The 27,889-nt window shown below is 48.4% G+C and overlaps 3 protein-coding genes and 1 long non-coding RNA gene across 4 annotated transcripts; 3 read left to right on the top strand and 1 right to left on the bottom strand.

Moving 5' to 3' along the window:
* The first annotated feature begins 10,168 nt into the window (after positions 1 to 10,168).
* LOC117840450 (uncharacterized) lies at positions 10,169 to 11,591 on the top strand. The gene is made up of 2 exons (XM_034720959.2): positions 10,169 to 10,438; positions 10,561 to 11,591. Exons 1-2 carry the CDS (start codon positions 10,274 to 10,276, stop codon positions 11,281 to 11,283), a joined length of 888 nt encoding a protein of 295 aa, XP_034576850.1. The 5' UTR covers positions 10,169 to 10,273; the 3' UTR covers positions 11,284 to 11,591.
* A 3,065-nt stretch (positions 11,592 to 14,656) lies between these two features.
* Positions 14,657 to 19,849, top strand: LOC117837571 (protein WVD2-like 2). The gene is made up of 7 exons (XM_034717262.2): positions 14,657 to 14,964; positions 16,307 to 16,739; positions 17,125 to 17,210; positions 17,658 to 17,751; positions 17,838 to 17,909; positions 18,775 to 18,885; positions 19,284 to 19,849. The coding sequence occupies exons 1-7, from the start codon at positions 14,882 to 14,884 to the stop codon at positions 19,506 to 19,508; spliced, it is 1,104 nt and encodes a 367-aa protein (XP_034573153.1). The 5' UTR covers positions 14,657 to 14,881; the 3' UTR covers positions 19,509 to 19,849.
* Positions 19,850 to 20,333: 484 nt separating this feature from the next.
* Positions 20,334 to 24,122, top strand: LOC117837570 (myosin-binding protein 3). Its single transcript, XM_034717261.2, has 4 exons — positions 20,334 to 20,709; positions 21,246 to 22,278; positions 22,380 to 23,613; positions 23,765 to 24,122. Exons 1-3 carry the CDS (start codon positions 20,704 to 20,706, stop codon positions 23,582 to 23,584), a joined length of 2,244 nt encoding a protein of 747 aa, XP_034573152.1. The 5' UTR covers positions 20,334 to 20,703; the 3' UTR covers positions 23,585 to 23,613; positions 23,765 to 24,122.
* On the bottom strand, positions 23,893 to 26,735 carry LOC117837572 (uncharacterized). Its single transcript, XR_004636375.2, has 2 exons — positions 26,490 to 26,735; positions 23,893 to 25,797 (listed from the first exon to the last, which is right to left on the bottom strand). It is a non-coding gene; the product is annotated as an uncharacterized lncRNA (long non-coding RNA).
* Between the last annotated feature and the right edge of the window lie 1,154 nt (positions 26,736 to 27,889).

The following is a 27,889-nucleotide window of genomic DNA, read 5'->3' as shown; positions in this document are numbered from 1 at the left end:
CGCGATAGTCACCCGCGGCACCATATGGCTGGCCAAACAGCCCGATGCTCCCGTAGAGCTCGAAATCTTCTGGCGATATAACTACCTATACGAACAAACCTATATTATTAGTTGGGTAGGAAATCAAGCTCTTATCAACAACCTTCTCCATTGCAACCAGAGTATATATGTTGCGGGATGTGGAATCATTATTATTCTAGTTCCTTTTTTTTTCGTCTTGAGGAGCGATATTGCAGATGATGCCAAGGTGTACATGAACATGCTGGGAGGATTCGCCGGCGAGCAAAGAAGTCTTGTCTCGAACCGAATCGGTGACGGTGAGCGCATCGGTTCAAAATTGAAGGCCATCGGCCAAACACGAGGCTCGGAGTGTTTGAGCACTCTCACCGGGCAAAGTGGTGCTCTTGCCGGAGGAATGTGCCGGGAGTCACACAAGTTCACAATTGATAGATCCTCTGAACATCCTCTAACCTCCATGTGCTGGCCAAGTGTTATGCAGAATACTTCGGATAGGGCATGCATCTGGTGGCCATTGGGAGCTTATCTTATCCATCCCCTCGGTCACAGAAAATGCAAACACGCAAAAGCGTCGCGTGTTTGAGCTTGTATTTTAAGTTATTTTTATGTAATATCAGTCCTTATATAAAACTTGCATGCTTCCTCCTTAAATGACATAGCAGTGCTCCTGCTACTTTAAAAAAAAGCATCGTGTGTCAATTTTATAGGACCAATGCAAGGAAGGCCAAGTTTTTTTTTTCCCAGCGCCATTTTGGCCTAGCGCAGCAGCCTTTCAAGCGTAAGTTGTTGTTACAAACTAGCAAGGTGCACCGCGCAAATAGCGCAGGTAGCTAGTTCTTTTTAATACTAACATTTTTCTCTTGCTTTACTTGAAGTGAATTTATTCAAATAATCTTATTTTGATTTTGGATCCTCATTGTTTTGTCTACGTCGTTTAGACCAAGGTTTCAACTTCTTTTATCATCATATGTTATGGTGCAAAATATATATTCATGATAAAAGAGATATTATAAAAAAAATGTTTAGGAAATATGGATGAGTTAGTAGTTTTTGTGTGTAGTTCAGTTTTTGGAGGAACTGGCGAATACACCCAGCCCTTTCAATTGTTAGGTCCAACTGGGCTCATAGTGTTTATTTATTTTTTGCGAATAGCAATGTAGATGTAGTCAAGTAGATGCCCACGTACACACATATATTTACTTATGCCTTTGATCTTGTATTGGTGAATGAATTCATTTTCAAGTTGATCAAGCTACCCTTCTAGCACCAACAATGTTGCGTCTTCAATTTTTGTGTAGGTGGTGTGTTGTTGAGAGGTTGACCTTGTTGAATTCTATGATTCTATCTACACTTCCATTTCACCAAACTTATCATCTTATATGTGACTTCATCCGCACTTGCAGACAGTTACCACGAGCCATTGCCCTTATAGCAAATGAAGAAGATACCCACGAAGATTCTTCATGCCCAACCTCTCCATACCAACTTATTTCATATTATAATACGATCTTTTACCAAACTGTCCATTAAAATTTTGTGATAATTAACCACCAGTGCCATAACTCACCCTTGAATTGGTACTTTTCTTTTCCCTCTCCATTTGGCTTCCTCCTCCCCCTCTCCTTTCCCTAACCCGGCAAGATTCGGTCGGATTCTAGTTGTAATAGTACTACATTATTTTAGGAAAGATTATTGTAATATATTTCTTAGTGATACTTTAATATAATTTTAAATATGTAGTCAAATAATTTTTTTATTGATTCTCTCCAATATAGTTATTTTAGCCCATTAACCTAGACCCAAAGATTTATCCATCATTTTCTCTCTCTTTTTCTCCTCAGATTCTTCTTCCTTCTTCGGCCCTAAGCGGCCCTGCAGCTTTAGTACTGTACATCTTCTTGGAGTTCCCATGGAGAGTCTAGAAGGTCTGGTTTGCGTTTTCAATCTTGTCTACTTTTCCTCGTCTCCGATAACACTTTCAACATCATCATCATCTTCTCTGATAGGGTATTTGGTGCAATTTAAAAGGGCCCATCTTGTTGCCGAGGTTTAATCTGTGGTCACTTTGTTAGCAGCATCATGCCTCGCACCAAGCTGGAGCATGGTCCATCCACCTTTTGTGGCATTCTATAGATGTGAATGGAATTATCTTGCATGCCTTCAAGATAGGATGGTAAATGCACCATTTTATATTTGCACAAAGTTTCCGTATAATCATTGTGTGTATTGTCAATCTATTTTTATTTTCCTTTGGATCTGTAAATGTTGGAAGCAAGAATCTCACATGGATGTCTTGGTAAAGACAATCAATAATAATCTACCAAAACAGTTACTCCCTCCATCTATGTTTATAAGGCATGGTATGACTTGGCACGACCTTCCAAATAACACTTTAACCATTAATTTATTTTATACTATATTTTATGGTTATAGTTAAATTATTAGTCAAAAATTGCAAACTTTGAATCTTGATATGCGTGTGCGTCTTATAAATAAAAATGGAGGGAGTAATAATAATTGTAAACGGGAGAATAATTTAATTATTGGAACGATTGTCTTATTTATGAAGAGGGGAATCTGTTGTAAAACACAGTACTGTAGCAAAAATTGATATCGAATCATTGCCAAATCTACAGTGCTTGCCACGGTCAATTGCTATTTCAAAGCAAAATCCAAACAAAAGGATGGCAAGCAGCTTAAGGCACATTCTAATGTTCCTTGTCTTGAAATCTCTTTTAGACTCTGCTCGCATTGCTTTGCCTTCATATAATCCTGCTCATTACAGCCGCATACACAAATGCTGACCACGGCTGCCATGACCGGCCACCCAGGCAAGCTGCACAATGCTCCTGATCAAGCCGCCAATCGAGCCACAATATAGTTGAACGGGCTGCTGGTCAGAGTAACACTTTACCATGTCAAGCAACTTTTAGTGTCTTCATCTCGCTTGATCCACTTTTTGAACTTTTAGTTCCAAATCTTGCGCGATCGTCCATCGAAACACAATGCGCCATTTTGATATTGTTGTTTATTTGTAATGGCATGCATACATTAGCACTTCACAGTTAATTCATCTTGGTCATTGTGGAGTCACGCGGAGATAGACTTTCAAGTCACTCGACACCCTCGATGAAATTTTGCACCAGCACAATGCCTAGGGTGACGGCTTGCTCACCACCTTACCCATGCCAGGGAAGCCCTTAGTCATCCGCTTGGTCACCATCGCCAGCACGGGCACGGATAACAATGTTGTCAAGTTTAGGCGGGAGTCTATAGTTCGTTTTTGGATGAACTCAACGAACTCCTCGCGGACCAGGAGTCCGTCTACTCGTGTACGTTGCAGAAGTCGAGCCTGTGAGGCTATGATGATAAACAATGGGGAATTCGAGAGAAAAATTTTGTGCTTCCACTGCAAACCACGGATTTATTGGAACAGGAAGCACTCTTGTGTGCTATTATTTCTAGCACTTATCATCTTTAATCATCCTTTTCTAATAAAACTTCTAGCAATTGGGCGCAAGAGATATGGGTGAGATGAAAAAAAAAATCAAATATATAACTGTGTTTCTATACTGACTCTCTAGTTAAAATCTTGTCCATTAGGCACTTGCAAAACCAACGCCACCCGGAGCCAGACTTTGGCCAGCTTTGGGCGCGCCCAATCCCGAAATTTGTTCCCTATGCCTGTTGTTTCTCGTTTTCTCGTTTCCCGTGCGTTTTTCCTCGCCCTAAGCGTCGTTTTTCGATGAGAGCATCCCCTCGCATCCATCTGTTGTTGTGCAGCGGCCGGAAGTCCACCGATTACCGGACTTCACAACGTCTACACAATCAGGAGCTAGGGCGGCAGAGAATTTGGATGCACGGTGTGCTTGATCAAGGCCTGAAGGCGGTGATCGAGTAGAAAATGCGAGATGACCTGCCATCAAGAGGAAAAAATGCGTCCTAAAAGCCGGGCCGGTCTGCTCCGATGCCGCTTGCGGCGCGAACCAGCGCTCGTATCCGTCGTCGATGGGGAATGATCGGCTCCTGGCCTGGCACGAGGGCACAAAGAGGAGGAGTAGGCCAAGCAACAGAGGCGGCCATGCGTTCAGTGAAACTAGCAGCCCAGCTCGCAGCGGCCGGTGGCGATGGGTACAGAGCGAGCGGATCACGATCGTTCGTCGGCGCGCGTTGGGTGCATCCTCCTGGTAGTGCGGTAACACCGGCTGTGACCGCCGCGAGCACCACACGGCACATGCCGGCCGTGCCGTTCAATCGCCTGCGTAAACTCGCGTCGATGTGCCGCCGCTTTGTCCAGTCAGGATTATGTGAGCCCAGCAGAAACGCGTCTTCACTTCCACGAATAGCACCTAGTAATGTTCAGCTCGTGGTATCCAGCTTCATTTGATCAGTCGCCACGTCCAAAAAACGCGTCGGCCCTCCAGTGACGCAACGACCTCAAAACTGTCACGAACTCGCGTCGATGACGATGACGCACGAGTACATCTTTGATCTCGTTCCTTTTACCATCTGATGGCTTGCAATTTGCCACGGATAGATCGTAGATGTGTGTTCTCGTGACAGGCTCACAGGCGCACTATTGGCCTGCTGAGTTAGGAACTTAGGATACGGTCGGTTACAACGACAGCTTGCCTCGCCCCGTCTCATCAGCAATTCAGTATGCGACATGGAGATCCTCGAGTTGCTTGCTAGGCGATCCAACAGGTAGCTGGTACTATACTAGCGCCCTGCCTGTATATACAGATATAAACCGGCGAAAGAATCTTTTGCCGGTTTCTTTCCAAAAAAGAAAGATAGGTACAGCTAACACTATTCGAGCAGTTTTCTCTGCGAGGCGACGCTGTCAGAGCCATATGTGTGGCAACGAGTGCCATTCGTTTCATCCTCCCAAATTCGTTCGTCCACTGGTGGCTGCCTCTGCGAGTCCAGGCCCTCGAGTCACGGAAAATGTTGCGCTGCTTGCTAGGTTTTGTGCTTTGCGTGTCACGTCTGCGCACGCCCATAGCACGATGGAGGGGTTGCAAGATGACGCAGCCGCCTACATGCGCAGGGCTGTGCCGTGGGCTAGCTGTGGATAGACAGCACCAGCTGCAATAACAGCAACACGGGTGGCCTCCCGGTGATGTCTTCAGGGATGGGATTGCAGATTATCCGTGCAAATTTCGTAGTTTCTGCGGCGAGGAGCGTCGAAATTCTGGATTCCAAGAACGGAGTAGTGCTTGCTTTTGTCGACCCGAGGTCCCCAACCACTGCCACGCATCTCCATCGATCTGCCAGGTTCTCTATCGGTGCCGTTTCGCCAGAAAACTGGGATATAGTATAACACAAGATTTTTCGCGAACTGCTACCTGCCGAGTTCGAAAATTCGCAGGCTGTTACCACAATAATCAGCATGTGATGGATCATTCCATCACAGGCACAGCTTATAATTAGCGAACGGATCATTCGGAGCTTGAGACCCACAAACTCATCCATTGATGTGGAACGGCAAAGCAATCAGCTTCCATGCAATGGTGATCGACGATACACTGTACAACACTAGCCCCCAGCTAGCTGCCAAGAACATCACTAGGATCTTTAGTCCCCGAAGAACTCCATCGGTATGTTCATCATCTGCTGTGATCGTATACCGTCCATTGCAAGTTCACGGGCTCGTCCCGCCGCCTTCCACCCCCGTTACGCTTCTGAAGCAACCAACTCCTCCTCTCGGTTTGCTCTCTCGTGTGTGTTTTTAAGCAGAGAAGAGCAGTTGTTTACATAAGTTTTTGGTCAGAGGATGAGGGGAAAAAGAAGCAAAGCAAAGCTGAAAAAAAGATCCGGCGCGGCGCACCAAACAGATCGATGACACACTAGCCTGTTGGAAAAGGTCGATGTCCTTTTTGATGCGACCGGGAAGCTGCAGAGGGCTGGGAGATTTGTTGTCGAAAACCGGGCGGCAGTGCTCTCCTTCCTTATATTCCAGGTGACAGTAAGTTGCAAACGTTGTGGATCATGGCCGCTGCCTAATAATGTGTGCCACCATTGCTTCACGGCGGTGCCGAGGCCGGATGTGCCAACCTGATCGCTGGCTGGTTGTGTTTTGCAAGCGCGAGCCACTTGCCTCTCTGGTTTCCATTTCCCCCAACCGTGCCCTGTTCCATCTCTGATGCTTGTGAATTGTGATGTGTGCGCTCTGTGATGGAACGAGAACACATAGCTAGTACCCCTGCACAGATACAAGCGGTGGCGGAACTGGGGGGTGGCCGGCAGGGGCCATGGCCACCCCCAACAAAAAAAAATGTTTATTACTACTCCTTTGTCAGCCCAAGGTTAGCAGGATGCAGGGGCTAAACCTAACTACCGAATGCACACAACCGCTCGTCAAGGCACCAAGATCTCACTCGAGCGATGTTTCTTTTCCAATCTCACAATCGCAGCAGACTCGGCACCGGCGGTCCGGCGCCCAGTGCTGCGAACTCTAGCTCTGCAACAACACCATCACGCCAATGATGGCGGGCAGCAAGGTGGCCGCGGCCGCGACGGAGGAGGGCAACATTAACGATACGTCCTGCTCTAATGTTCCTCCTTGAACTCAGATCATAGCAAGCTCTATTTTCCTAAGTCATATCTCCTAAACTATTTTTGATTTAATTTCTTGTCTCATATTGAGAGAGATTGCAATGAAGATCACGATATATACAGTGAAGAATCGCGTAGTGAAATTTAAATGGACAAGATACGCTGACCACTTTTACAAACTATTTGCTTTTGTGTATTGCCGTTGCATACTTAATTATTGTAGTCATAGCTAGCTAAAGTATGCTTCCGTGGATAATGAAAAATTAGGATAAATCGCTAAATTCTTGAACAGGCAAATGTTTGTCTGGCACCTTTAATTTTTTCTCCACTCACGCGTCTCCATCGATCGATCGGCGAGAAGCTCGATCTTTTCCGTGCTGTTCCAGCAAGGATACAAACCTTTGCTGGAACATGTGCAGGATAGCAGTTGCTTGAGCGGAATTTCTCTGTGTTCGCTGTGTATACTAGACTACGCAGTAGGGGGAAGGGGAGTGATGCTCGAGCCAATGGTGAAGATGACATGGAACAGTCAACCAGGTGTAGCTCAAGTGCTATCTGCGCCAGCAGCCAATTCCGATCTTATCCTGCCTGCCCAGAGCTATAGCTGATGAGCCATACAAGATGCTTAGCATTTCATCACGTATCACGAGGATCTTCGGTTCCTAAACTCCATGGCTGTCGGCCTGGAGCACGGTGCACGGACGAGCCGGGGTGAGTGACGATGATACACCTGTGCAGCCCTAGCAGCTGCCGATCGAGACCACCGGATCCATGATCCGTGCGCGTTCGTCTGCCGTGATCATGTGCCGTTAGCCGTTTGTAGCGCCCAGATCTGAATTCTGAAGCTGTTTGCTTCTTGGAATGTGTTTGCGTGATGTTTGAGCTACGCAACAAGTGAGTTCTCGTGTGCCCGCCCGTCCCGATCCAAGGCTCTCCAGGTTCATGGTGAACCGAGACCACACACTCCGTGCACCCGTTCCATTCTCAGTTCGGTAAAACTGGTCTCGCCCCCATCTTAAAAACTCTCAACTTTTCATCGAGTAGTCCTTGACCATTTGCCATTTGGAACGTAAGATAGTACGCATGTGAAAGTAGACAAATTTGAAGTTTCAGGCACATATACCATGTAATGGAATGTCAATTTGCCTCATGGATCACCGAATAAAAATCGACAGGCCGCGCGTGCACGTATCACCAGTTCATCGCTGCGTCCGGGTCGGTTATGCCTACCCTGTCACGTATGCACAACCATAACATGAAAAAGCCCACGATGATGTCGCAACCAGTGCAAAGTTGTGGCCAGAAAGCTCCTGGAATAGTAGCAACAACCAGCGGCCGCCGGCCGGTCTCGCACCGCCTCCGCTCCTCATCTCCTCCCCGCGACGTCCTTGTCACTCAAGGCAACAGGCAACAGTACGTTCCAAGAACTCTTTCAGCGCATAGTCACAGAACTCGCAAGATCTGCCCAGTTCCTGCAGTCGTTTACCTTTGCCGCAGATCGATCTGCTATTTCGTGTGGTTTTCTACGGTGAATTGGCCGTCGAAATCAGAGGCTACATCGAAGAACCCGGGAGAGGCGATCGAGTCCCGAAATCACAGGACACGGCGAACCAGCGTTCCCAGCGAGCGCCCCATTTCTTTTTTCACCTTGCCACCGGCCTGCACCATCAGCGGCGGCGGGTGATGGATTGCTCGGTGATCCATCCAAAATTCCAAATGCTAGCTGCTAGCCTGCTACTACTACTGGTTCCTTGATTGACAACTCCATCAAATTCTTGGTGAATTTGTCGAACCAGTCCCGAAAGACTAGTTGTTTTGGGACAAGTTTATTTTATCTTTAACAACAATTTGTGCTAAGATGCTAGAATGGATAGCAAAAGATAAGATGTAGCCATGCCTCTTTTTAGATCGATCGAGCCTAGAGTGGCATGATGGAACGGTCAACCACGTATAGCTCGAGTGCTATCTGCGCCAGCAACACCCAGTTCCCGTCCTGTGCAGCAGCCCAAAACCGATGGACCAGGCAAAGGTCATTAGCATTTCACCACGGTAATTACTGATCAGTGAACTTACCATGCGACTTGAGATAAACTCCATGGACGATCGATGACACAACAAAAAACTGCATGGCCACACCCAAGCTTCCATGGCGTGCCGCGCGGTGCACACGGACCAGCCGAAGGCGACGATACACCTGTACAGCCCTAGCCGCCGTTGCAACGATCCCTAGTCCATCCCTGTGTTCATCTGCCACGATCATGTGTTGCTCGTCGATCTGACTCACGATCACAGTTTCGCAGCTTGTTTTTGTGATGTTCCTGAGCTGCGTGAGAGGCGAGTTCTCGTGTGCCCGTCCGTTCCAAGGTTGCCCAGGTTCATGGTGAACCGAGACCACACACCCACACACCCAGCTCCAAGTTCACGTTTGGTGAAACAGGATTAGCCCCAGGTTCAAAACTTCTAAACTTTTTTGGGCAATAGTCCTTGACCAGTTGGGGCGTAAGATTGTACGCTTCCGAGAGCAGAGAATTAGTATAAAGTTTTTGTGTATTGGTATGTCGATTTGACCACCAGCCCGTTCCACTCAGGCACGAGTACTACGCCCCTGCTTGCTTTGACCTCTTCCTGGACAGGTTCCTTCGTCACATCAGTAACAAGAACTCACAAAGATTCAACCCAGTTCATCTTTCCAAAACGAAATCCATGCAAATCGTGGTGTGCTCTGAGCAGAAGATGAATTTCACGAACAGAATTGGCCTCACGAGTAGACCGAGATGACTTGTGCCACCAGGTATGCTTTCCCCAACGGCAGCAAACCAGCTTTAATCGCTCCCGATCAAACTGGCCCGAATCCGAGCGTGGCAACGCAAATGCAGCTGCGGGGGCGTCTTGCGCATGGACCGCCGCGGCGGAGGGCGGCGGCGCTCCGGCGAGCCGGCCGGCGGCGGCGCCGGTGGAGGGCACAAACGTGGCCGGAACTTGCACACGGTCCAGCGAGGGTGCTCCGAGGTGTGTCAGTTGGGTCGCGTTCCGACCGGTCGTAGCCCATCGAAACGGCGTCGGTTCGGCGAGATTCCGAGCTCGCCGGCTTCCTCTGCTAGCCTGCTACGCGCCCACGCCGGCAGACCGGATTGTTCGCCGGCGCACCCCGTGTCGCCGGCCGGAAATCCCGTCCAAACTCACACAAAGGCGCCGTCCGGACCAGTTCGGATTCCCGAGCCAATATCTCCCAGTATACCAAACCAAATACAGCAATATCACACTCGTTTGAAAGCTATGTTACGTGGCTACGAGTCAGAGAAATTTCATACGTGTCGGTTGATCAGGCGGGGAGATATTCGGTCGCAAATCGGGAGGAGAAGCACACTCTGAGTCCAGTTCGCGAGCCCGGCGGCCGGCTGCGGGGCAGCAATCCGCGGCACCGGGGGAGGCGCGGTAGTGACCGTTGGATGTGACAGGATCGGACGGTCCAAGTTCAATGTGGGGCGCTGAGGGGGCGATCCGAGGCGAGGCCCTCCCGACCAATCAGCGCGCGGCGTTGGGCTCTCCTCGTCGTCTCGTCGCCTCCACTATTTAAGCACCGCTTCCTCCGCCCGGACCTTCTCACCCACCATCACCGAGCTCTCTCTCTCTCTCTCTCCTCTTCCTCGGCACGCACGCGCGCGAGCGAGCTCTCCTTCCTCGTTGAGGTGCATTGATGGCGACCGAAGTGGCTGACGCTCCGGTACCGCTGGCGGAGGCGGCACCCGACGCCGCCGCCGAGGCCCCGGCGGCGGCCGCCGCCGACGCGAAGCCGGCCAAGGCTAAGAAGGCCGCCGCGCCGCGGAAGCGCACCAACCCGACCCACCCGCCGTACGCTGAGGTAATTGAGCTCCCCCAAAACCCTCCCTTGAACGCGTTTCCCCGTCCCTGCTCTGCTGCTTTTCGTTGCTGGATTTCGTGGCGTCTGGATCTGACGGATTCCGTACGGTCGTTGGTGCGCAGATGATCTCGGAGGCGATCACGTCGCTCAAGGAGAGGACGGGTTCCAGCCAGTACGCGATCGCCAAGTTCGTGGAGGACAAGCACAAGGACAAGCTGCCGCCCAACTTCCGCAAGCTGCTGCTGGTGCAACTGAAGAAGCTCGTCGCCGGCGGCAAGCTCACCAAGGTCAAGAACTCCTACAAGCTGCCGTCGGCGCGCGCCCCGGCCGCCGACAAGCCCAAGCCCAAGCCCAAGGCGAAGCCGGCAGCCGCGAAGCCCAAGGCGAAGCCCAAGGCCGGCGCCAAGAAGCCCAAGGCCGCCGCCAAGCCCAAGGCCAAGGCCCCCGCCAAGGTGAAGCCAGCCGCCAAGCCGAAGCCGGCCGCCAAGCCCGCGGCCAAGCCGAAGGCAGTCGCTGCGAAGCCGAAGCCAGCCGCCAAGCCAGCTGCCAAGCCCAAACCGGCCGCCAAGCCGAAGGCCAAGCCCGCAGCCAAGCCGAAGCCGAAGGGTGCTGCCGCCAAGCCGAAGCCCGCTGCCAAGACGAAGGCCGCCCCCGCCCCGTCCCGGACGACCCGCCCCGCCAAGGCCGCCAAGACGTCGGCCAAGGACACTCCGGGGAAGAAGGCGGCTCCGGCGGCCAAGAAACCCGCCGCCGCGGCGAAGAAGTCCCCTGCCAAGAAGCCTGCTCCAGCGAAGAAGGCGGCAGCCCCGGCGAGGAAGGTGCCGGCCCGGAAGGCGAAGAAGTAGATTGTTCGGCGTCGAGGAATCTAGGGTTTCGTTCTTGTTTGGTTCCTAGCTGTTTCTCTTTCTCTTCTCTTCCTTTTTCCTTAGTCGAGGGCGAGTCAGGGGTACTAGCTTGTAAATTTGATATGGAAGCGGGGGTACACTGGACATTGCGTACCCATGGTGAAAAGACGAAGGCGACGACGATGACGACGTGTTTGTTAGGTGTTGTATTTCTGTAGCTGGTGATGGGGAGTTGAGGTCCGCATTGTGTTGTTAAAGTTTATCATGTGGTGATAGTATTTGTCGAGAAATTACCTTACCTTTGCTAATTTACTGTACTGGTGGCTGCTGTTTTGGCTCTGGCCTGATCTGATCTGAATTCCAGATCTGAAATAGAATGATTTGGTGTGCATTTCGTGACCAACTTGTACAGCATCCTTCCTTCCTCTCCAATTTTGCGTGTTGCTTTCGCCCCACGTCTCGTAGTGCCTACGTGGCTTTATGAGCTGTATAAATGGCCCTTAATTATAATCGCTGATTTTTTACAACCGTTTCGGATAAGATTGGTAATGATGGGCTTTATGCCTGGCAAGATTAGCGCAAGCTGTATACTCTTGTGTTTATTGGGCTGAAACAGTGCAAATCATTGCGGGCCGCGCCTCAAGTCGTCGTCGTTCGTGCAATCGTGCGTTCTCCTCTGGTGAGGCCCATTGGCCTAGTATATGTCGTGGCCGTGCATTTCTCTGACACGTGGTGGTAACGGCTTTTGAATAGGACCGGAAACCCGGGCAGGGGAGGGGAGCGTAAAGATTCGCTGCGAGTAACCGCCGAGCGTCCTACAGGAGCTGACAGAGCTGCACAGAAGCAGGAGTAGAGCGGGCGCCTCTTTTGCTGTGGAACTTTCATCTTTTGACCCCTGGTGCACCCTCCTTTTTCCCCTTTTTGGTTCGCATCGTCTTGCATCTTTTGCGTTTTTCTTCTTTTTCAAATATAATAAAATCTCTTTCGGTTTTGCTGCGGCGCGCTCGCCGGCGTTCCGTGCAGCTCATTGTTCTCAGTGCCGTCCCTGATTCTTCCGTTTCCGCGCTAGAACCCGGTCTAGTGCCCACTGCCCAGTGGCCATGCCACGCTGACAGAGCCGCCGCGAGCTCGTCGAGGACGCGTCACACACTGGTTATAGGACTCGTCACTCTCGTCCAAAACGTTGTTCGAGTGTTCAAGCGACTGTGGCTTCTGGCTTGCCTTTTCTCCTGTCTCAACTCTCTCAACTTGGCAGAAAGCTATGCATCGCTCGTGGCGCCCATGCGAAGTCACGGAACATACACTCATCGGGCGAGTCTCTACCTGTTGGAATCGATCAGAGATTCAGATCCAATACAGCTGCACAGCGTGCACATCAGTCACCAGGCTCCATGCTTGCTTCAGACAGGACGAGCCAACGGTCGACCCAACCCGATTCGGTTCGAGACGTGCGGTAAGCTATGCTATGTCACGCACGACACGGCGAGGCCAAGGCCACTGGGATCCGGTGCACGGCAAAATAAAAGTACGCGCTCGTGTGAGCAGAAGCATCCGGTTCCCATAACGGCCGCTAGACGGCTAGAGGCTAGATCGAGCACACGCAGCATTCGACGGAAGATGACATGTGCTTGCGGTGGTTGACGAGCTTTGATATGTGCCGTTCGAGCGCAGCCGTCTGGCGGAACTCGACGAGGAGACGAGCGCGGCCGGTGCAGGGGACCATGATCTGAGGCGGCCGGTGCCGTGCCGGCATGGTAAAAGGACGCGCCGCGCCGCGCCGCGCCGAGCCAACGGGGAGTCATCGTGAACCGAAACCTAGCTAGCTAGGGTTTTCGAGGACTCGGCTCCGTGGGCCTAGCCAGGCTGAAACATACCCTTGGGTCCACGACGAGATGCGCTTGTCGTCATCTCGGCCGGCCCAGCGTGACATCTAGCCCATTCTGGAGTTGGAGTTGGAGCCGAAACTAGCGGCTAATTCAGCCGTCGAGAGCCGCCGCGCGAGGTGAGCGACCGACAAAGACATGCACATGCGCAAGCAGTCGCTGCTGTAGAGAGCTTGGCAGCTTGCCATGCATGCATGTTCCATGCGGGAAACCGCAAAACCCGGCAGCAAGTTAGTGAAAGCTAAGAATAGCTTATTCCAAATGATTTGCAAATTTACACTTTCTTTTGTGTAAGTGAACTCCGAGCCAATTGAGTTGATAAAGTGTGCGCTCTCACGCTAGTGTCCGCACTCTGCAGCAGAAGAGCTCTTTTGCTGGGAGATAAAGCTCACCCTATTTGGTGGAAAACGGTTAAAACTCCCACATGAATTCGGAGGAAAATGCGACGCGAAAAGGTTAAACTTCCTATGGTAGCTCAGGCTTCACCATCAAGTTTCTTTCCGCAACACATTTGCCTGCCATGCACGAACCGTTTGCTTTAAAGAAGCTAAAGTTAGCAATAGATTGTACCATAAGGTAGCGCCAATGGAAACATAAGCTTTGCTTTTGTGTAAAGAGTTGCCTTTTTGTAATAATCCAAGTAGATAAGCCGTCATCAAAGGTTAATTGCCACTCCTCACCTGTATATTGGTATGCGATAAAGCATCACGGTTCCCCTTGCGACTGACTCGACCCGTAGAGGGAAAACAACGCCAGGAAGTTAGCACTGCCATCTCCACTACATTCATACAAAAATCCCTTCAAACCGGGGATAGATCTCACACAAATTCCGTGCAAACATCTCGAATCCTCGCGAGGAACTTCGATTGGAAGTGTTTCGATTTCTCGTTGCAAACGGAGCTTGTCATCAGAAAAAAAAAATAGTACTACATGCAGAGCATCTACCGAACACGTCGTGGGCCAAATTGTATTATTCATTAAATACTCGGAGCACGTCCGGAACCGATTAATTAGGGAGACGCTGTGCGGTGAGGCTTACGGTTGACCGGCTTAACTGTCAGGTACAAGCATCCGATGTTAGCAGCTGCAGCGAACGGGGACCGGACGCTCCGTGTGACCGACCGACCGGCCGGCCGGTCGCCGTCGTCGGCCATCGTCTTCCCCAGCTCGACGGGCTCGGATCCTCTGCGGTGCTGGTCAAAATTGCTCTGAGCTCCAGCTTGACGATGATGCCGCAGCGGCTGCCCAGCAGATTTACCGGCTGAGCTTTTACAAGATGTAATAATCACGGAATCACCTGCCTGCACTGTGAAAAACGGATAGTTTATGGCTTTATGCCGTTGGATTTTTTACTGTTGGTTGGAGCGTCGACGTTTTCAAGTAGGGGGTTTAGCCGTCACTTACGTGTGGGCCCAACCGGCCACCACGGCTCACTCCTCGGTCCTCCCGCTGAACTACTCAATGAAGCACCGACCCCTCGTGCACGGGGGAGCCACACACACACACAGCGAGAGCGAGCCCCCAAGAGAAGAAAAAAAAAAACGCATTCCACAACACGCGGCTGCGCGGCGAGGGAGGCGGAGGCGACGGCGCCGCCACCCTCCGTGACTGGAGGGGTCCCGGCGGTGAGGAGGCGTACGCGGAGGGTCTCGGGTTCCGGAGCGGGGGAGCTGCGCTGCGAGTAGAGCGGCGGGCTCGCGCTGCCCTGTCACTCGATGGCGGCCAGCGGCGAGGGCGGCGGGGATCCGGCGGCGGCGCGCCGGCGGTGGGATCTCACCAACAAGGGGCCCGAAAGCGCGTAATGCAACTCGCCTTCAGCTGCATTCTGTTCGTTTCCCTTTGTCTCGGAGGATTTGGTGTGGGTGTGTCCTCTTGCAGCAATGCTGGCGCTGGAGCTCATCGTTTAGCTGATTGGTAGATCTGGTAGAGGTCTCCGCGATTCACGTGATTTTTGGTGATTTTTGGGTGGCTTTTTTACTTTGTCTAGGCTGGCGAGCTAGGTAGGGTTTGGTTGTTCTAGGACATAGCTTGACCTTGCAGATGTGTAGCTTGCGGCGAAATAGAAGGGTGAGTGTTTGGCATGTTTCTGGATGAGTCGCTATAAATCGCTGGTTTCCTAGTCCTTATTGCATTGTCTCCCTCATTGCTGCTGCTGTTTGTACCAAGTTTAGTACAAGATTATTACGGACAGTAGCTTCCCCCAAGCAAATCAAGAGGCCCAATGTGTGCTTCTTTCAGAAATTTATGTCAATGTGGGGAACTGGTGGGGGATGACCAACCAGGAAATTTTTGATATGAGCTTTTTCTTCTTGAAGAACCAAAATTTGAACCTTTTTGCCCCATCTTGTTGAACATGCTGAAACCATTAATTATATGTTGAAATTTCTTATGGATGTGTTTCTAAACCTGCAGGAACAACTTCGAATATTTCATGTCACATTTCTTAGACATCTGATTTGAGGTTCTAAGGTTTCAGGCAATTGATATAGTTTATCTGTGGTTTGCTGCTAGGGTTTTCTGAGTTGTCTTACTTGTTTCCTTTATTGCATATCCAATGATCTTTTAATCCTCATATGGAGTTGACATCTTCTGATGTTTATGGTCAATTCCTGGACACCCATTACGAATTTCTTGGACTATTTGGATGCAGCTCATGGTTGTTATTACCTGCATTAGGCACATAAGTGAATAAGCGTGTAGTGAATTTCTCTAGAAAAGTACGCACCAAATTATTCAATGTTTACTTTTCCTGGGGCTATGCAGTTCAAATGTGTTCAATTTGGACAACTAGTTTTGTTGCCGGGTATACCTATGTGGTTGCATACCTCAAAGACCGCCAAATATGTCAACTGCCATCTTGTTTATAGCTGAGTATATGTGTGTAGGTAATCTTCTGCCAGAATGCTCTAAAAGAACGAGCTAACGTCCTTCAGTTACATGATAACATTGATTTCAGTATTTCTAATGTAGGTGACATGTTATTTGTGGTGAAATTGTTTATATATGTTCTTTTTGTCCATGACGGTGGCGCGAGCCAGCTGCATCAGTTATATTACGTACTGTATAATTATTCTTCTCATCTATTTGAATTCACATGTGACTCCAGCTGCCAACCTATGTCTATTTATCTTTTTCTGCAGTCCAATCGTGAAAGAGGCTGTGGAAATTTCTACAGACGAAGAATCAGATGTTGTTATATGCCATCCAAATGGTGACAGCAACACTGATGGATGCGACGAAGCCACTAGTGGCAATCATGATGATGATAGCCCGGAAGACCAAGTGACTAGTTCTGTGAAGGACCCGAATGTGGAAGGGGACACACAGGAAGACAAGTGTGTAAATCAAGAATCATTGAAGTTGATTGATCAAGAGCAGTCTGCTCCCCCCAAGTCCCCAGCGAAGTCTGCAAGTTCTGGATCAGAGAGGCCTAAACGTGTTGTTCCCCAACCATTCTCCCTTTCTACTCAAAGAAGGTCTTCTGGAGGAAATGGTGGTGTGTCTAGTCCATCCATCAATAAGGAAAAATCCGGTGATAAAAGTAGCATCTCTCCAGCAAGCATGACAAAGAAGGTATGGACATGGCCATCTGCATATATCTCATTACAATGCTACATTATTTACCACTTGTCTTGAGCTGTTATTACCTAGCAAGTTTTTGTTATGGCCTATTATCTATTGTGCAATTGTTAGACGTTGTAATTCTTACCAGCTAACATCATATGTATTCTATCTTATGCATGGAAGCTATCTGATCAGACACAGGTCTTTCGATCTCCACGTTGAAATTTTCTATCACATGGGAGCATCTTAAATTTGTTGTTCAAAACTGAATCCGTTTATTTTATCTAAATTAATTGGGGACACATCTCATTTCTTCTCTTTGTCTGAAAATATCCAGTAAACTTTTAAGAAAAGGAAACTATACTAACAGAACTACTCTGGCTATTTATTTCAGAGTACACCAGTGGCACCTAGGAAGACTCTGCAGCCTGAGCAGACATTTCACCCTCAGGAAGAGGACTCGTGTTCTGTGACTTCCTCGTATCCTTTTTCTGTCTACTTAGATTTGTTGAGCTTCTTTTCCTTTTTCTTGTAATGTTCCGTAGCTATGCAGCTGATATTTTAAGATTATGAAAATGAGCTTCTAACTTTTCGCACCTAGTTACATAAGGATGGAATAATAATATATTTAAATCTTCATGTTCAAAGATAACCAGAAAATTACATACTGGTTTTTCTTAACTAAGCACTGAATTCTTTGTTGTTTCCCGTTGAATATGTAATTAAATGATGAACATTTACATAATGAATCTTATGTGAACTTGAAAGCATGATCCTGTGTCTTCTCAATTGGCAATATTTTGTTATGCACACGGCAAGCATTGTCAAAATGATGCATTTGTTCTCAGTTAATTGTTTAAATTTGGAAATAAATGAATTTGGAAGCACTCTGAGTTTCATCTGGTCCTTTTCCTGAGCTGCACAAAGAACTACAACATCCACAAGAGCTGGCAGGACTAAGACAACTGTCCCTGTTCCCCCTTCATTTGTGTGTGCTAACCGTGCTGACAAGAGGAGGGAGGTCTGTATATAATTGCTTGCATTATTTCCAGATGGTTGGTTAATTTATATCAATTATTGGTAGTCACCATGTTGTTAATTATCCAGTTCTACACAAAACTAGAAGAGAAACATAAGGCTTTGGAAGCAGAGAAGGATGAGGCTGAGGCAAGGAAAAAGGTAAGAACTTCTTAAATCTGATATGTCTCTTGGGAGTTTGAAGCAACCAATAGTAGGTAAGGTCACTTGCGTTTTGTATTGTTAGTTCTAATGATCTATATGGTAATGTTGTTTTGAAAAAAGCTATAAATGGCCCTATTCAAATAGGGTTATTTCTGAGTACACTCAAAGGGAGCTTTATGTTACCTTTTCTTTATAACAAAATTGCAAAATTCATGGAAGATTCTCACTGGCCATACATAGGCCTTCCATCTGTTTTACTTACATGCTACTCTTATTTCTTCCTTTCCCTTGTTCTTTTTCAGTTTTCCTCTGTAGGTGGCAGAGATTTTTGAGGTGTCAAAGCCTTTTGCACATATAAGTAGTGGGAACATGGGATATATTAAATTTCACATATATAATTAATAGTTTCATCACATCTAAACAGTAACAGTTTCCTTTTACTGTTGTAAACATTTTCTGTCTTTTCAATCTGACATCTCAATATTTTGTTAAAAAAGTACATCTAAGTTGTATACAAGCAAGATCAGCACATAATATATAAAGAATTTAAGATGGTTGTTGTGATTATCTAATCAATGATGTGTCATTTAAATATGGTTGGTTGAATGCCATCTACTATCACATGCATCTACTCAATGTTGTGCTGAGTTAGATTTTGTTGTTTGATGCCATTGACCATCTTACACTGTTTCGTTTAATTAATCGACAAGTTATATTGATTGTATGCATCTGTGCTTTTCCTTTAGTAAGTGCATGTGCTAGATTTTTTTAATATATTGTCTAGTCTTGCGGATATGAAAAGTACTATTGCTGCCTTTTATCTATCCTTAACTAATCTCGTTATGTTCATTTTTCTGGGTAGGAAGAGCAAGAAGCTGCTTTAAAACAACTAAGGAAGTCATTGGTCATTAGAGCAAAACCCATGCCAAGCTTCTATCAAGAAGGCCCCCCACCAAAGGTTGAACTTAAGAAGGTAATTCCATTATGTCGTATTTCTAATCCTCAATTAAAACCTTATAGCTGCAAGTCTGTCTGTTATCATTTTATTGTATGTCACATATTCTTTAGGGTATAGTATCATTCCAAGAGAGAAATGTGCATATACTGCTTAATGAGACTGACTTTTGTGCCCTTTTAATTGCCCCTAACACCAAGCTAATTGTCCAATAATAACATGGGTATAATTAACTTGAGCAACTGAGCAAGAAGTATTTCATATCCCATAATGATTTTTGTGCAAATGATTGAAATGCATGATTGTTGCTTGTAGCATGAAGTATATTGTGTGAAATATTAGTATACTTAGCTACTTTTTTCCATATATTGATGGTTCTGGTGGTGAATTTGAGTTTTGCCTTCTGTTCTGTCAAGGTGCCTCCTACTCGTGCCAAATCACCAAAGTTTACAAGTTCAAGGAGAAAGAGTTGCAGTGATACAGCACAGACACCAGAGGGGAAAAACACTAGTGCATCATCTGCCCGGTCGCATCGTCACAGCATTGGAAGTTCTAAAGATGCTAATAGAGTACAATGCTCGCTGAAGAATGGTGTGGCGACTAAAACCAGAGCTGTTAAGCCTGAGCTGAAGGCCCTTTGAAGAACATTTAGCAGCCAAGCTCTGCAATTGTCGCAGTACAAACCTAATTATCTAACTCTTAGCCATTTTCATTTCCATGGCATTTTGCTCTTAATTTACACCCGACATCTCCACCAAAAGAAGGCTGTAGGGCCAAGGCCGGTGCGCGCTGCTGGACCTTATCCATTTTCTTTCATTCACCCTGTACTTGTAAGAACTCTGTTGCTGGGACCATGTGATGCTCGACGTTGTAAATTACTTGAGGGTCTTTGTAAGGAGTCTGTCAGTCGATGTCTTGGTCCTTTGAAGCCCTTGAACTAATCTGTGAGCTGAATAGCTGTTGGAATGGCACTGTTCTGATTGATGTATCCCCAGGTTTGGAAAACCCTGTGGGAGTTTGTGGTGCCTGCAAATCCTGAAGTTCTGTGCCTTCGTCTTGTGTAGGCCGCGTACTTCAGTTGCAATGCAGTTTGCCCGACAGTTCTCCAATACTCATGGTGGTTCGTGGCATCGAATGATGGCCAGTTCACATTGAAATTCAGGCAGAGGATACCCGCAAAAAAATAATAATCAGGCAGAGTATGAATTCCGGACTGACTGCTGAAAATTGCAGCAAAAAACAGGCTGGAAGGAGCGTGCAACTAACGCCTCATTTTCGAAGCCAGCTAATATGTCTAATTTTATCTGAATATTCTGGAAGTTGTAGAGTCTAATGACATGGGCCCACGTTTCAGCGGCAGAGTCAAGGTTGATTTGGGAAGGTATCAATCTGGTACCCTTTAACTTTGTGACAAAGAGCGAGAAAATAAAATGGACAAAAAAGGTTGGCATATTTGAATCGAAAATTGAGAAAGTCACCAATAAAGTGTTTATTTTGAAAAATTGAGAAAAAAAAGGAGAGAAGATCAGCATTCGCTTGCCTCTTCCTTTATTTATTCTCTGTCTAATCTTCTGTACTATCACAGCCTGTTATGACGAATTCCGGGTGGTACCCGTCTTTAATTTCTCCATTTGATATCTTCTTCAATGTCCTTTAATTAATTTATTGATGCAAGTAAAATCCTTGTTTTTCGGTTTTGTTTATTGGTTCCATGGTAGTTGGCAAGTTGTGCTCCAGGGACACGGAGCGGGGGAGATCTGAGCAAGCTGTTCCTTTCCTCATTCCTGCCTCCCATCCTAAGAAGCCAAGAACACCCACGATCACCTCAGAAATGTGATGAAGGTATGTTAGATGAGCCGTTTGATCTTCACTTTCTTGAATCGTTGATGCGATTGGGAGTTCTTGAGCTAATTCGATTTGCTTGATCCTGATCGTATTCTGTACTGGGAAAGTAGGATTGGACGTTTCGGTTGTGTGAACTGGTCTTTCATTGAGTTCCTGCTGTTGGTTTGTGTCTGATCCAGTACAAGCTGAATTTCTTGCGTTCTTGCGCAGTTTTGTATGCAGCTGGTCATGAGTTGCCTCTGATTTCATCCAAAGCTGTAGGCTGTCGAAGTTTTTTTTTCAAAAAAAATATTGTGTTACTGTGTATTCTTGGGTTTTACTTTAGGAGACCTCTTTGCATGGATGGAATCACAAGTTCTATCCTAAAACCTCCTCCCCTAATTCTCTCCTCGAAATGGAAATTTAAATTGGTATGTTCGATTTGAATCTAACTACAGGGCTTTTAGTAGTGCTGCGGTTGCCACTTGGCTTAAGTTTCAGAGTTTTCAGTTTTGGCTATCGTTTTGCCTCTAACCTTAAAATATCTTTTGCAGTACTCCAAAATATCATCGTCCCAGGAAAGACAAACTATTTATCCAGTGACAGATTTCCAGCCCAAGTCGATGGCTTCAAGATCAAGTACTGGTAAACCTTGGAGATATCACCATCTCTCTGCTCTACTATCTTCAGCAGTCCTAGAATGGATTTTGATGCTCCTGCTGCTGCTTGAGGGGCTACTCTCCTATCTGGTGACAGCATTTGCACGCCTTTGCAAGCTGCAACCGCCGTGCCCGATGTGCACAAGGTTGGATCATGTCTTGGGCAAGGTGCAGAAGGGCTTTTACTGCGACCTTATGTGCAGTTCTCACAAGGCAGAAGCATCATCATGGGCATTTTGCCACATCCACCAAAAGCTTGTTGACGTCCACAGTATGTGTGAGGCCTGCCTTCTTTCATTTGCTACTGACAAGAAGTCAAACCTTGAGACATACCGATCCTTGGTAGGGAAACTCGGTGTCGGTATTGATAATGCAGGTCGCAGAGACAACTTCACTTCGGGGAATGATACATCTGAAGTACAAGACATGAAGGAAACTATATGCTCATGCTGCTCGAGGCCATTGGAAGTGAAGTCTCATCCTTTTGTCGTTCTTCAAAGCAAAGCTAGTGGAATTGGCATCGAGGGGATTTGCAGAGTTGTATCAAGAGATCATCAGAATATCGATGAGATCAATTATGCCGCATACAGTGAGTTGAGGACTTCTGATACTGAATCAGAGCCCTGGCAGCCTGTTGGTAATGTTGGAAATTTGCTAAAGGATGACAATGATAATTTGAAGGAAGGTTTTGCAATGAGGCATCCACTAACAAAGATTGCAGATGACATGCCTCCATATGACAACTCACAGGGGAAAATTCCTGAGCAGTCTGAGTTGACACTAGTCCAGAATGATGGTTCTGACATTAAGCCTTTTGAAAATTCAGAAGAGTTGGGCAACATCCTAGATGATGGAAAGGCAAACCTCCAGCCAACTGATCTTACCATAAAAAATGGGCAGCAGATTACTGAAGATTCCGACACAAGAGGTCTAAGTTATCCAATTTATCATTAAACATGTCGAAGTGTCTTTCCGCCTTTATGATTCTTCCCTTTTCATATGCTGACAATGCTCTCTCTTTCTCATTAGATCAATCAGAAGATGATGTTTGGCACAACGCTCTTAGTTCTACTGAGGAGTTATCAGTAGCCGCTAAATTAGCTAAAACAGATACCATAGCAGATGGAAAGAAAGCTGAATTTACTGATACAACAAGAAGGAAGGAATCTTCTAAAGTTCATGAAGATTTGAAGTCATTGTTGTCACAGCTTTCTAATGCTTCACAGGCGCCTGACTGTGATAGTCCTACTGTCCAGAACCAACATGAACATGCCATACTTCAGAATATCACTAGAGCACTCTCCCTTGATAGGAATTATTCAGGTATCCCTGAGAGCGTGGTGAATGAAGCTGAAGGAGAGTGCACAATTGATCAACTGAAGCAACAAATTGAATTGGACCGCAAGTCGATAAGCCGTCTTTGGAAGGACTTGGAGGAAGAAAGAAACGCTTCAGCTGTAGCAGCAAACCAAACAATGGCCATGATCACTAGACTGCAGGAAGAGAAGGCATCAATGCAGATGGAAGCCTTGCAGTACCAGAGGATGATGGAAGAGCAAAGCGAGTACGACAGAGAGGACCTTCAGAAGGTGGCTCAAACAGTTCAAGATCTCCAGGCTGAGATCGAAGGCTACAAAATGAAACTTAAAGATCAGTTGCTCGTCGACGAAATACGCGACCACATGTGCCTTTCATGTTCCAAAGAACATGGTTCTATCATCTCAAGATCTAAATCGCTCTCGGGTTTTGAGGACGAGAAGACGTACATATCGAAACGCTTGAGGAAGCTGAGACAGAAGCTTCATGAATTCTCAAACAATAGCAAGCACGTTCCATTACCCAAGCTCAGTGATGACAAAGAAGGTTCATTTGATGACAGAGACAGAGAGCATGCGTATGAAGATGCCGATGAAGACGGCAAAACAGATGATTCGGTATTCAACAAGCATCTAGGAAGAGATGGCAACAGATTCATGGACTCGAAACATGGCCAAGGTCATGATCCAAAGGGGCAGTACCATGCCATGGTCAGTGAGAATGTTCTGGCTTCTTTCGAAGAAGAGATCTCTGAAGTCAGTGGGAGGTTGATGGCGCTGGAAGCGGACCGGAGCTTCCTGGAGCACAGCGTGAACTCGCTGAGAAATGGCAAGGCAGGCGAGGAGCTGATCCGAGACATCGCTAGCAGCCTCAGGGAGCTCCGGAAGATGGGGATCCCTTGGAAGGAGTACGATTAGCTCAGATGGTGTTGACTGCTGTAGCAGAGGTATGGTTCAATCAGATGAAGCTCCCCATTGACTAAACTGAACCCTTCTGAATTCCACTGAATCTGTGATGCAGTGATGTTTCCCTTGTTTTGGCCACTATCAGTTAATTGCCCTCAGTCTGAGCTAACTGATCTGTTGCCAATTTTGCAGGGTGTAAATGATGATGAGCTGATTTTAGTGGAGCATGTGCATGCGGTTGCTGTCATCAGGTGGAGCAAGTGCGCCGAGCATTTCGCGTGGAGTCATGTGCATTGCATCACAGAATTTTGTGCTTGCGAGTGACCAGTGATAGTGTGCTTTTGAGAGCTTTGTTTTTTTTTGTTTGTTCCTTTTTTCCTGGAGATGATATAGTGCTTTGTTTCTTTTCTAGAAAAAAAGGAATCATACCGTTTTGTCTTATTTATTTTGCTTGCTTCTTTTCTGTGAGAGTTTTTGGGGTTGCTCCCTGTCCAACAAACGTGTCTGATGTAAAAATTCTGATGCAAGAATGCTGCCAGTTCACAATTCACGCAGGTTCTTTTAGGATACATTCAGAATGGAAGGATTTTGCACTGTACATGTTCTTATGCCGCCTGGCAGAGTAGTGACGGTGTTCTTGGCTGTCTCTTAGGATTCAGCTAGAAACACTGACACAGTTAGAGCAGAGAAGGAGCATGCATCACGCAGAAAGAAACAATGGATATCGCAATCGACAGGCTGCAGCCACTGAGTTCTGACGGTGAATGCTGAGCTGATCGGCTAAGATGTGATCGATTCATGAACAAGCTCAATGTTCCCCCCTCTGGGGCATGAATGCAGCGACAACATGCATTCCCAGGGAAGACAGGGAGAACAATTACTTCTATATGCCAGCAGGAGCTGTGACTCAGGGGCAATCTTCTCAGTTTCCTTGCCTTATTCTGTTACATACTCGAATATTTTGATTAGAATTCTGCAAAGATTTTCTTTTGAGCTCAACAACTCCAGATTACAGGGCAGCCAGCTGCCCCCCTTCCTTTTTTCTTCAGTTTCTTGCTCTGAATTTGTGACGGTCCTGAAGCTCCCTGCCTGAAATTCTCTGCACTTTGCCAGCAACTGCCAACTGCGTCTACGGTCTACCATAACGTGGTGGACCATGCCGCCGGAGATTTCACGAATGCATTTAGAAGCAGGAACGGCCGGAGTGCGGCGGCGCCGTACGTGCCGCTCCGGCGACCCGCTCGCTCGGTCTAAGTTAGAGGCGGCGTTCTGTCAGCACGAACAAGTCAGAGGGGCTCCGGGAACCCTTTGCGCTGAAGTTGGGGTTTCTGCGACTGCGACGCGGGAAGGAGGAAGAAGAGGTACCCAAGGGAAGGGACCCCGGCGTGAGGCGGCGCTCCGACGAGCCGCTGTGGAGGACAAGATTGCCGATCGAAAAGTTTGCAAAAGCCTCCCTAGATTAGACTCGCCTTTTGCCCGCGCCTGGATCTCCTTGATGGCAGCCGCTGCACGATCCTTGGATGGAATCGCGGCTACCCACATGTATCTGCTGAGATCATCCACTAGCAACAAGAAGTACCTATTGCCCCTTGGTGTTGCTGGCGTGATGGGACCACAAAGGTCGCCGTGCACCAGCTCCAGAAGCTGCTGTGCATGGTACTCTGCTTGTGCCGGGAAGGAGGTGCGCCTCTGCTTGCCTGCCTAACACGCCTCGCACACCTGCTCCACCTGGCCAAGCTCCGGCAGCCCTCGAACCAGCTCCTCCCGAGCTAGCTTCCGTAGTGCCACCATGTTGACGTGGCCGAACCGCTCGTGCCAGCGCCACGCCACCTCGTCGCCGCGTCCTCGCACCGCCAGGCACACTGGCGGCGCTATCTTGAGCGTGTACAGCCGGTTGGCCGCCCGTGTCACTATCGCCAGCAGCTTGCCGTCGGGCTCCCTGATCCTCATTACTCCTTCGTCGATCTTGATCTTGTACCCGACCTCGTCGAGCTGCCCAATGCTCACGATGTTCGTCGTCAGTCAGCCGGGGAATGAAGTAGACCCCGACGAATGAACGAAGTTCACCGTTCTTGCACTGGAAGGTGACCGTCCCGCGGCCCTCGATCCGCGCCACCGAGTCGTCGCCGAACCGCACGGTGCCCAGCACCGCCGTGTCCAGCTTGGTGAAGGGTAGACACTGAATTGGTGCTATCTAACTTGGCACTCTTCCTTGGCCTTTATGCCTGTTACTTATAGACCATTACAAGGAAACTAGTCAGGGCTTCAATCAGCCCGATACACACAATTGCTAACTACCAAAATAGCTCCTGGCTAAACTAGGAAAGCATATATCTAGCACCAGACAAGGATTACCAAGGATTTCCTAACAGAGATTTGTGCAAAAGAATGATGAAGGGAAAACTATTGAGCACTCCACAGAAACAAATGAGCATGCATGTGGTCAGTTAACACAAAAAAGAATGTACACAGATGCATGATGGTAATTCACTTGTTAGAGATATCTCAATACCTAAACACACTATTTCTTTCCAAAAAAACTGACCACGACACTGAAATATGTACACTTTACAGGATTTATAAAAGGTAGTACTGAGCAACTTAAATCCACTCCCAGGATGAGGCTCACAGGTAAACCGACCAGGATGAATGGACGATGCTCTACCTTTTGAGGAACATACTGAATACAACTGAATACAGACTACTGAACAGATAGTGTTACCCCCAAACGAGCCATCCAACTGAATACAGACTACAGTCTAGGAGGTGATGCACACATCGTCTAACTCAGCAATTTCAGCACAATCGATGTATATCTAATCGATCGCAGGCTCGAATTGAACAAAATATCAAAAGGGGCCGGCGCCGCCCAGCCGGCGGCCGAGCAGGTGAGGCAGAGAAGGACCTCGGACCTCACCAGTAGTCGTCGGCCAATCGTCGCCGGCGCTGAGGATGTTGACAGAGGGAAAGACCGGATCTGGAACCCGTACGCCACGGCAGCTAACTCGCCGCCCGCAGCACCTGACCGTTCCTCGTCGTCCCCACCTCTCGCCGGCGGCTCTCAGTGCCCTGAGCCGGGAGCTCGTCGTGATGGCCTTTGGAAGATAGAAAATTGGGCCGGGCCCTATTGTATGTAGATGGGCCAAGTTTGATGTCTGGGCTATGTCTGGGCCATTGAATCACTGATGACGTCGTAACTGAATGGTGGTGGCCATTGAAAAGTTTCCTTGGTGGCCACGCGCCCCCGACCGACTCGGAGTCCAAACCGAGTCGAGTCGCAGGCCCCGCCATCGTCGGACTCGCCTGCCCGCCGCACCGACCACCGACATCACCTCTCCTCCCCTCCCCTCCTCTCCCCCGGCTACAAATACCCAAGCATCCCTCTTCCCGAGGTATTTCAAGTTGTTGCCAGCCTCGATCCGCCGTGACAAGAGAAACCAAGAACTCGTGCCGCGCTCCAGCCATCAATCCGCCGTGAGGAAAGAAGCCGACAACTCGCGCCCGCGCTCGGCGACGTTCGATCCCTCGGCTCGACCAGTTCCTGCCTCGCCGCGCTCGTCCCGTCGTTCGCGCGCCGTTCTTGGGAGGAGTTCTTGCCCGGGCGGGGGGAGGAGGAGGAGATGGGGAGGAAGTCGGCGCCGATTGGCAGCTGGTACGGCCACGTGTGCGAGGAGCTGCTGGAGATAGGCGCTCGGGTCGCCGTGCAGTCCTACGGGCACTGCACCCAGACGGGGCGCATGTACTACAAGCCCCCCTCGACTCCGGCTACCGCCAACAGCAACCGGAATGGGGAGGAGGCCGCGTCCGGAGGGGTCGGAGCGGCGGCGGCGACCGCGAGAGGCAGCAGCAGCAGGCGGCGGCCAAGGTGGAGTTTCACGCCTCGGAGTTCATCTTGTACGGCGGCGTGAACGAAGAACCGAGACATTGCTCGAGATGAAGAGTGTGGGTGAAGACCAATGGTGGTCACCCTTGGATGATGAGTGATTGACAACTTTGTGTTGGATTGATGTTACTCTTGGCTTGTGATGTGCAGGTGTAGGATGCGACATGATGGCTGACGGTGTGTGGTGAAGGTCAAGCGAAAGGTTCATGCCGATGGACCAAGGGCGGTGAAGGATGAACACGAGTAGGCTTGAACCGATGGACCCGAAGAGTCCGGGCGGAGTCATAGGTGGTCTAAACGGTGCACGGAACGGCAAGATAACATGGCAAATGAAGACGGCGTTGGTCGAGTCGAGCGGGAGGCTTGGAGGAGGCCGGACACGCGTCGACATTGAGGAGGTCACGTGGTGGCCAAGCGGAGATGGACGGTTTGGG

The sequence above is a fragment of the Setaria viridis genome, chromosome 9 (genome assembly GCF_005286985.2).
Source record: "Setaria viridis chromosome 9, Setaria_viridis_v4.0, whole genome shotgun sequence".
NCBI classification, from domain to species: Eukaryota; Viridiplantae; Streptophyta; class Magnoliopsida; order Poales; family Poaceae; genus Setaria; species Setaria viridis.
This window is presented reverse-complemented; position numbering and strand designations above follow the sequence as displayed.

Bases quoted from the DNA above. Each gene is read 5' to 3' on its own strand.
- LOC117840450 (XM_034720959.2), top strand. From the start codon at position 10,274: ATGGCGACCGAAGTGGCTGACGCTCCGGTACCGCTGGCGGAGGCGGCA. The intron at 10,439-10,560 runs GTAATTGAGCTC...GTTGGTGCGCAG, and splicing joins CCCACCCGCCGTACGCTGAG to ATGATCTCGGAGGCGATCAC.
- LOC117837571 (XM_034717262.2), top strand. From the start codon at position 14,882: ATGGCGGCCAGCGGCGAGGGCGGCGGGGATCCGGCGGCGGCGCGCCGG. The intron at 17,211-17,657 runs GTATCCTTTTTC...AGCTGCACAAAG, and splicing joins TCGTGTTCTGTGACTTCCTC to AACTACAACATCCACAAGAG. The intron at 17,752-17,837 runs GTCTGTATATAA...TTAATTATCCAG, and splicing joins GTGCTGACAAGAGGAGGGAG to TTCTACACAAAACTAGAAGA.
- LOC117837570 (XM_034717261.2), top strand. The intron at 22,279-22,379 runs GTCTAAGTTATC...CTTTCTCATTAG, and splicing joins TGAAGATTCCGACACAAGAG to ATCAATCAGAAGATGATGTT.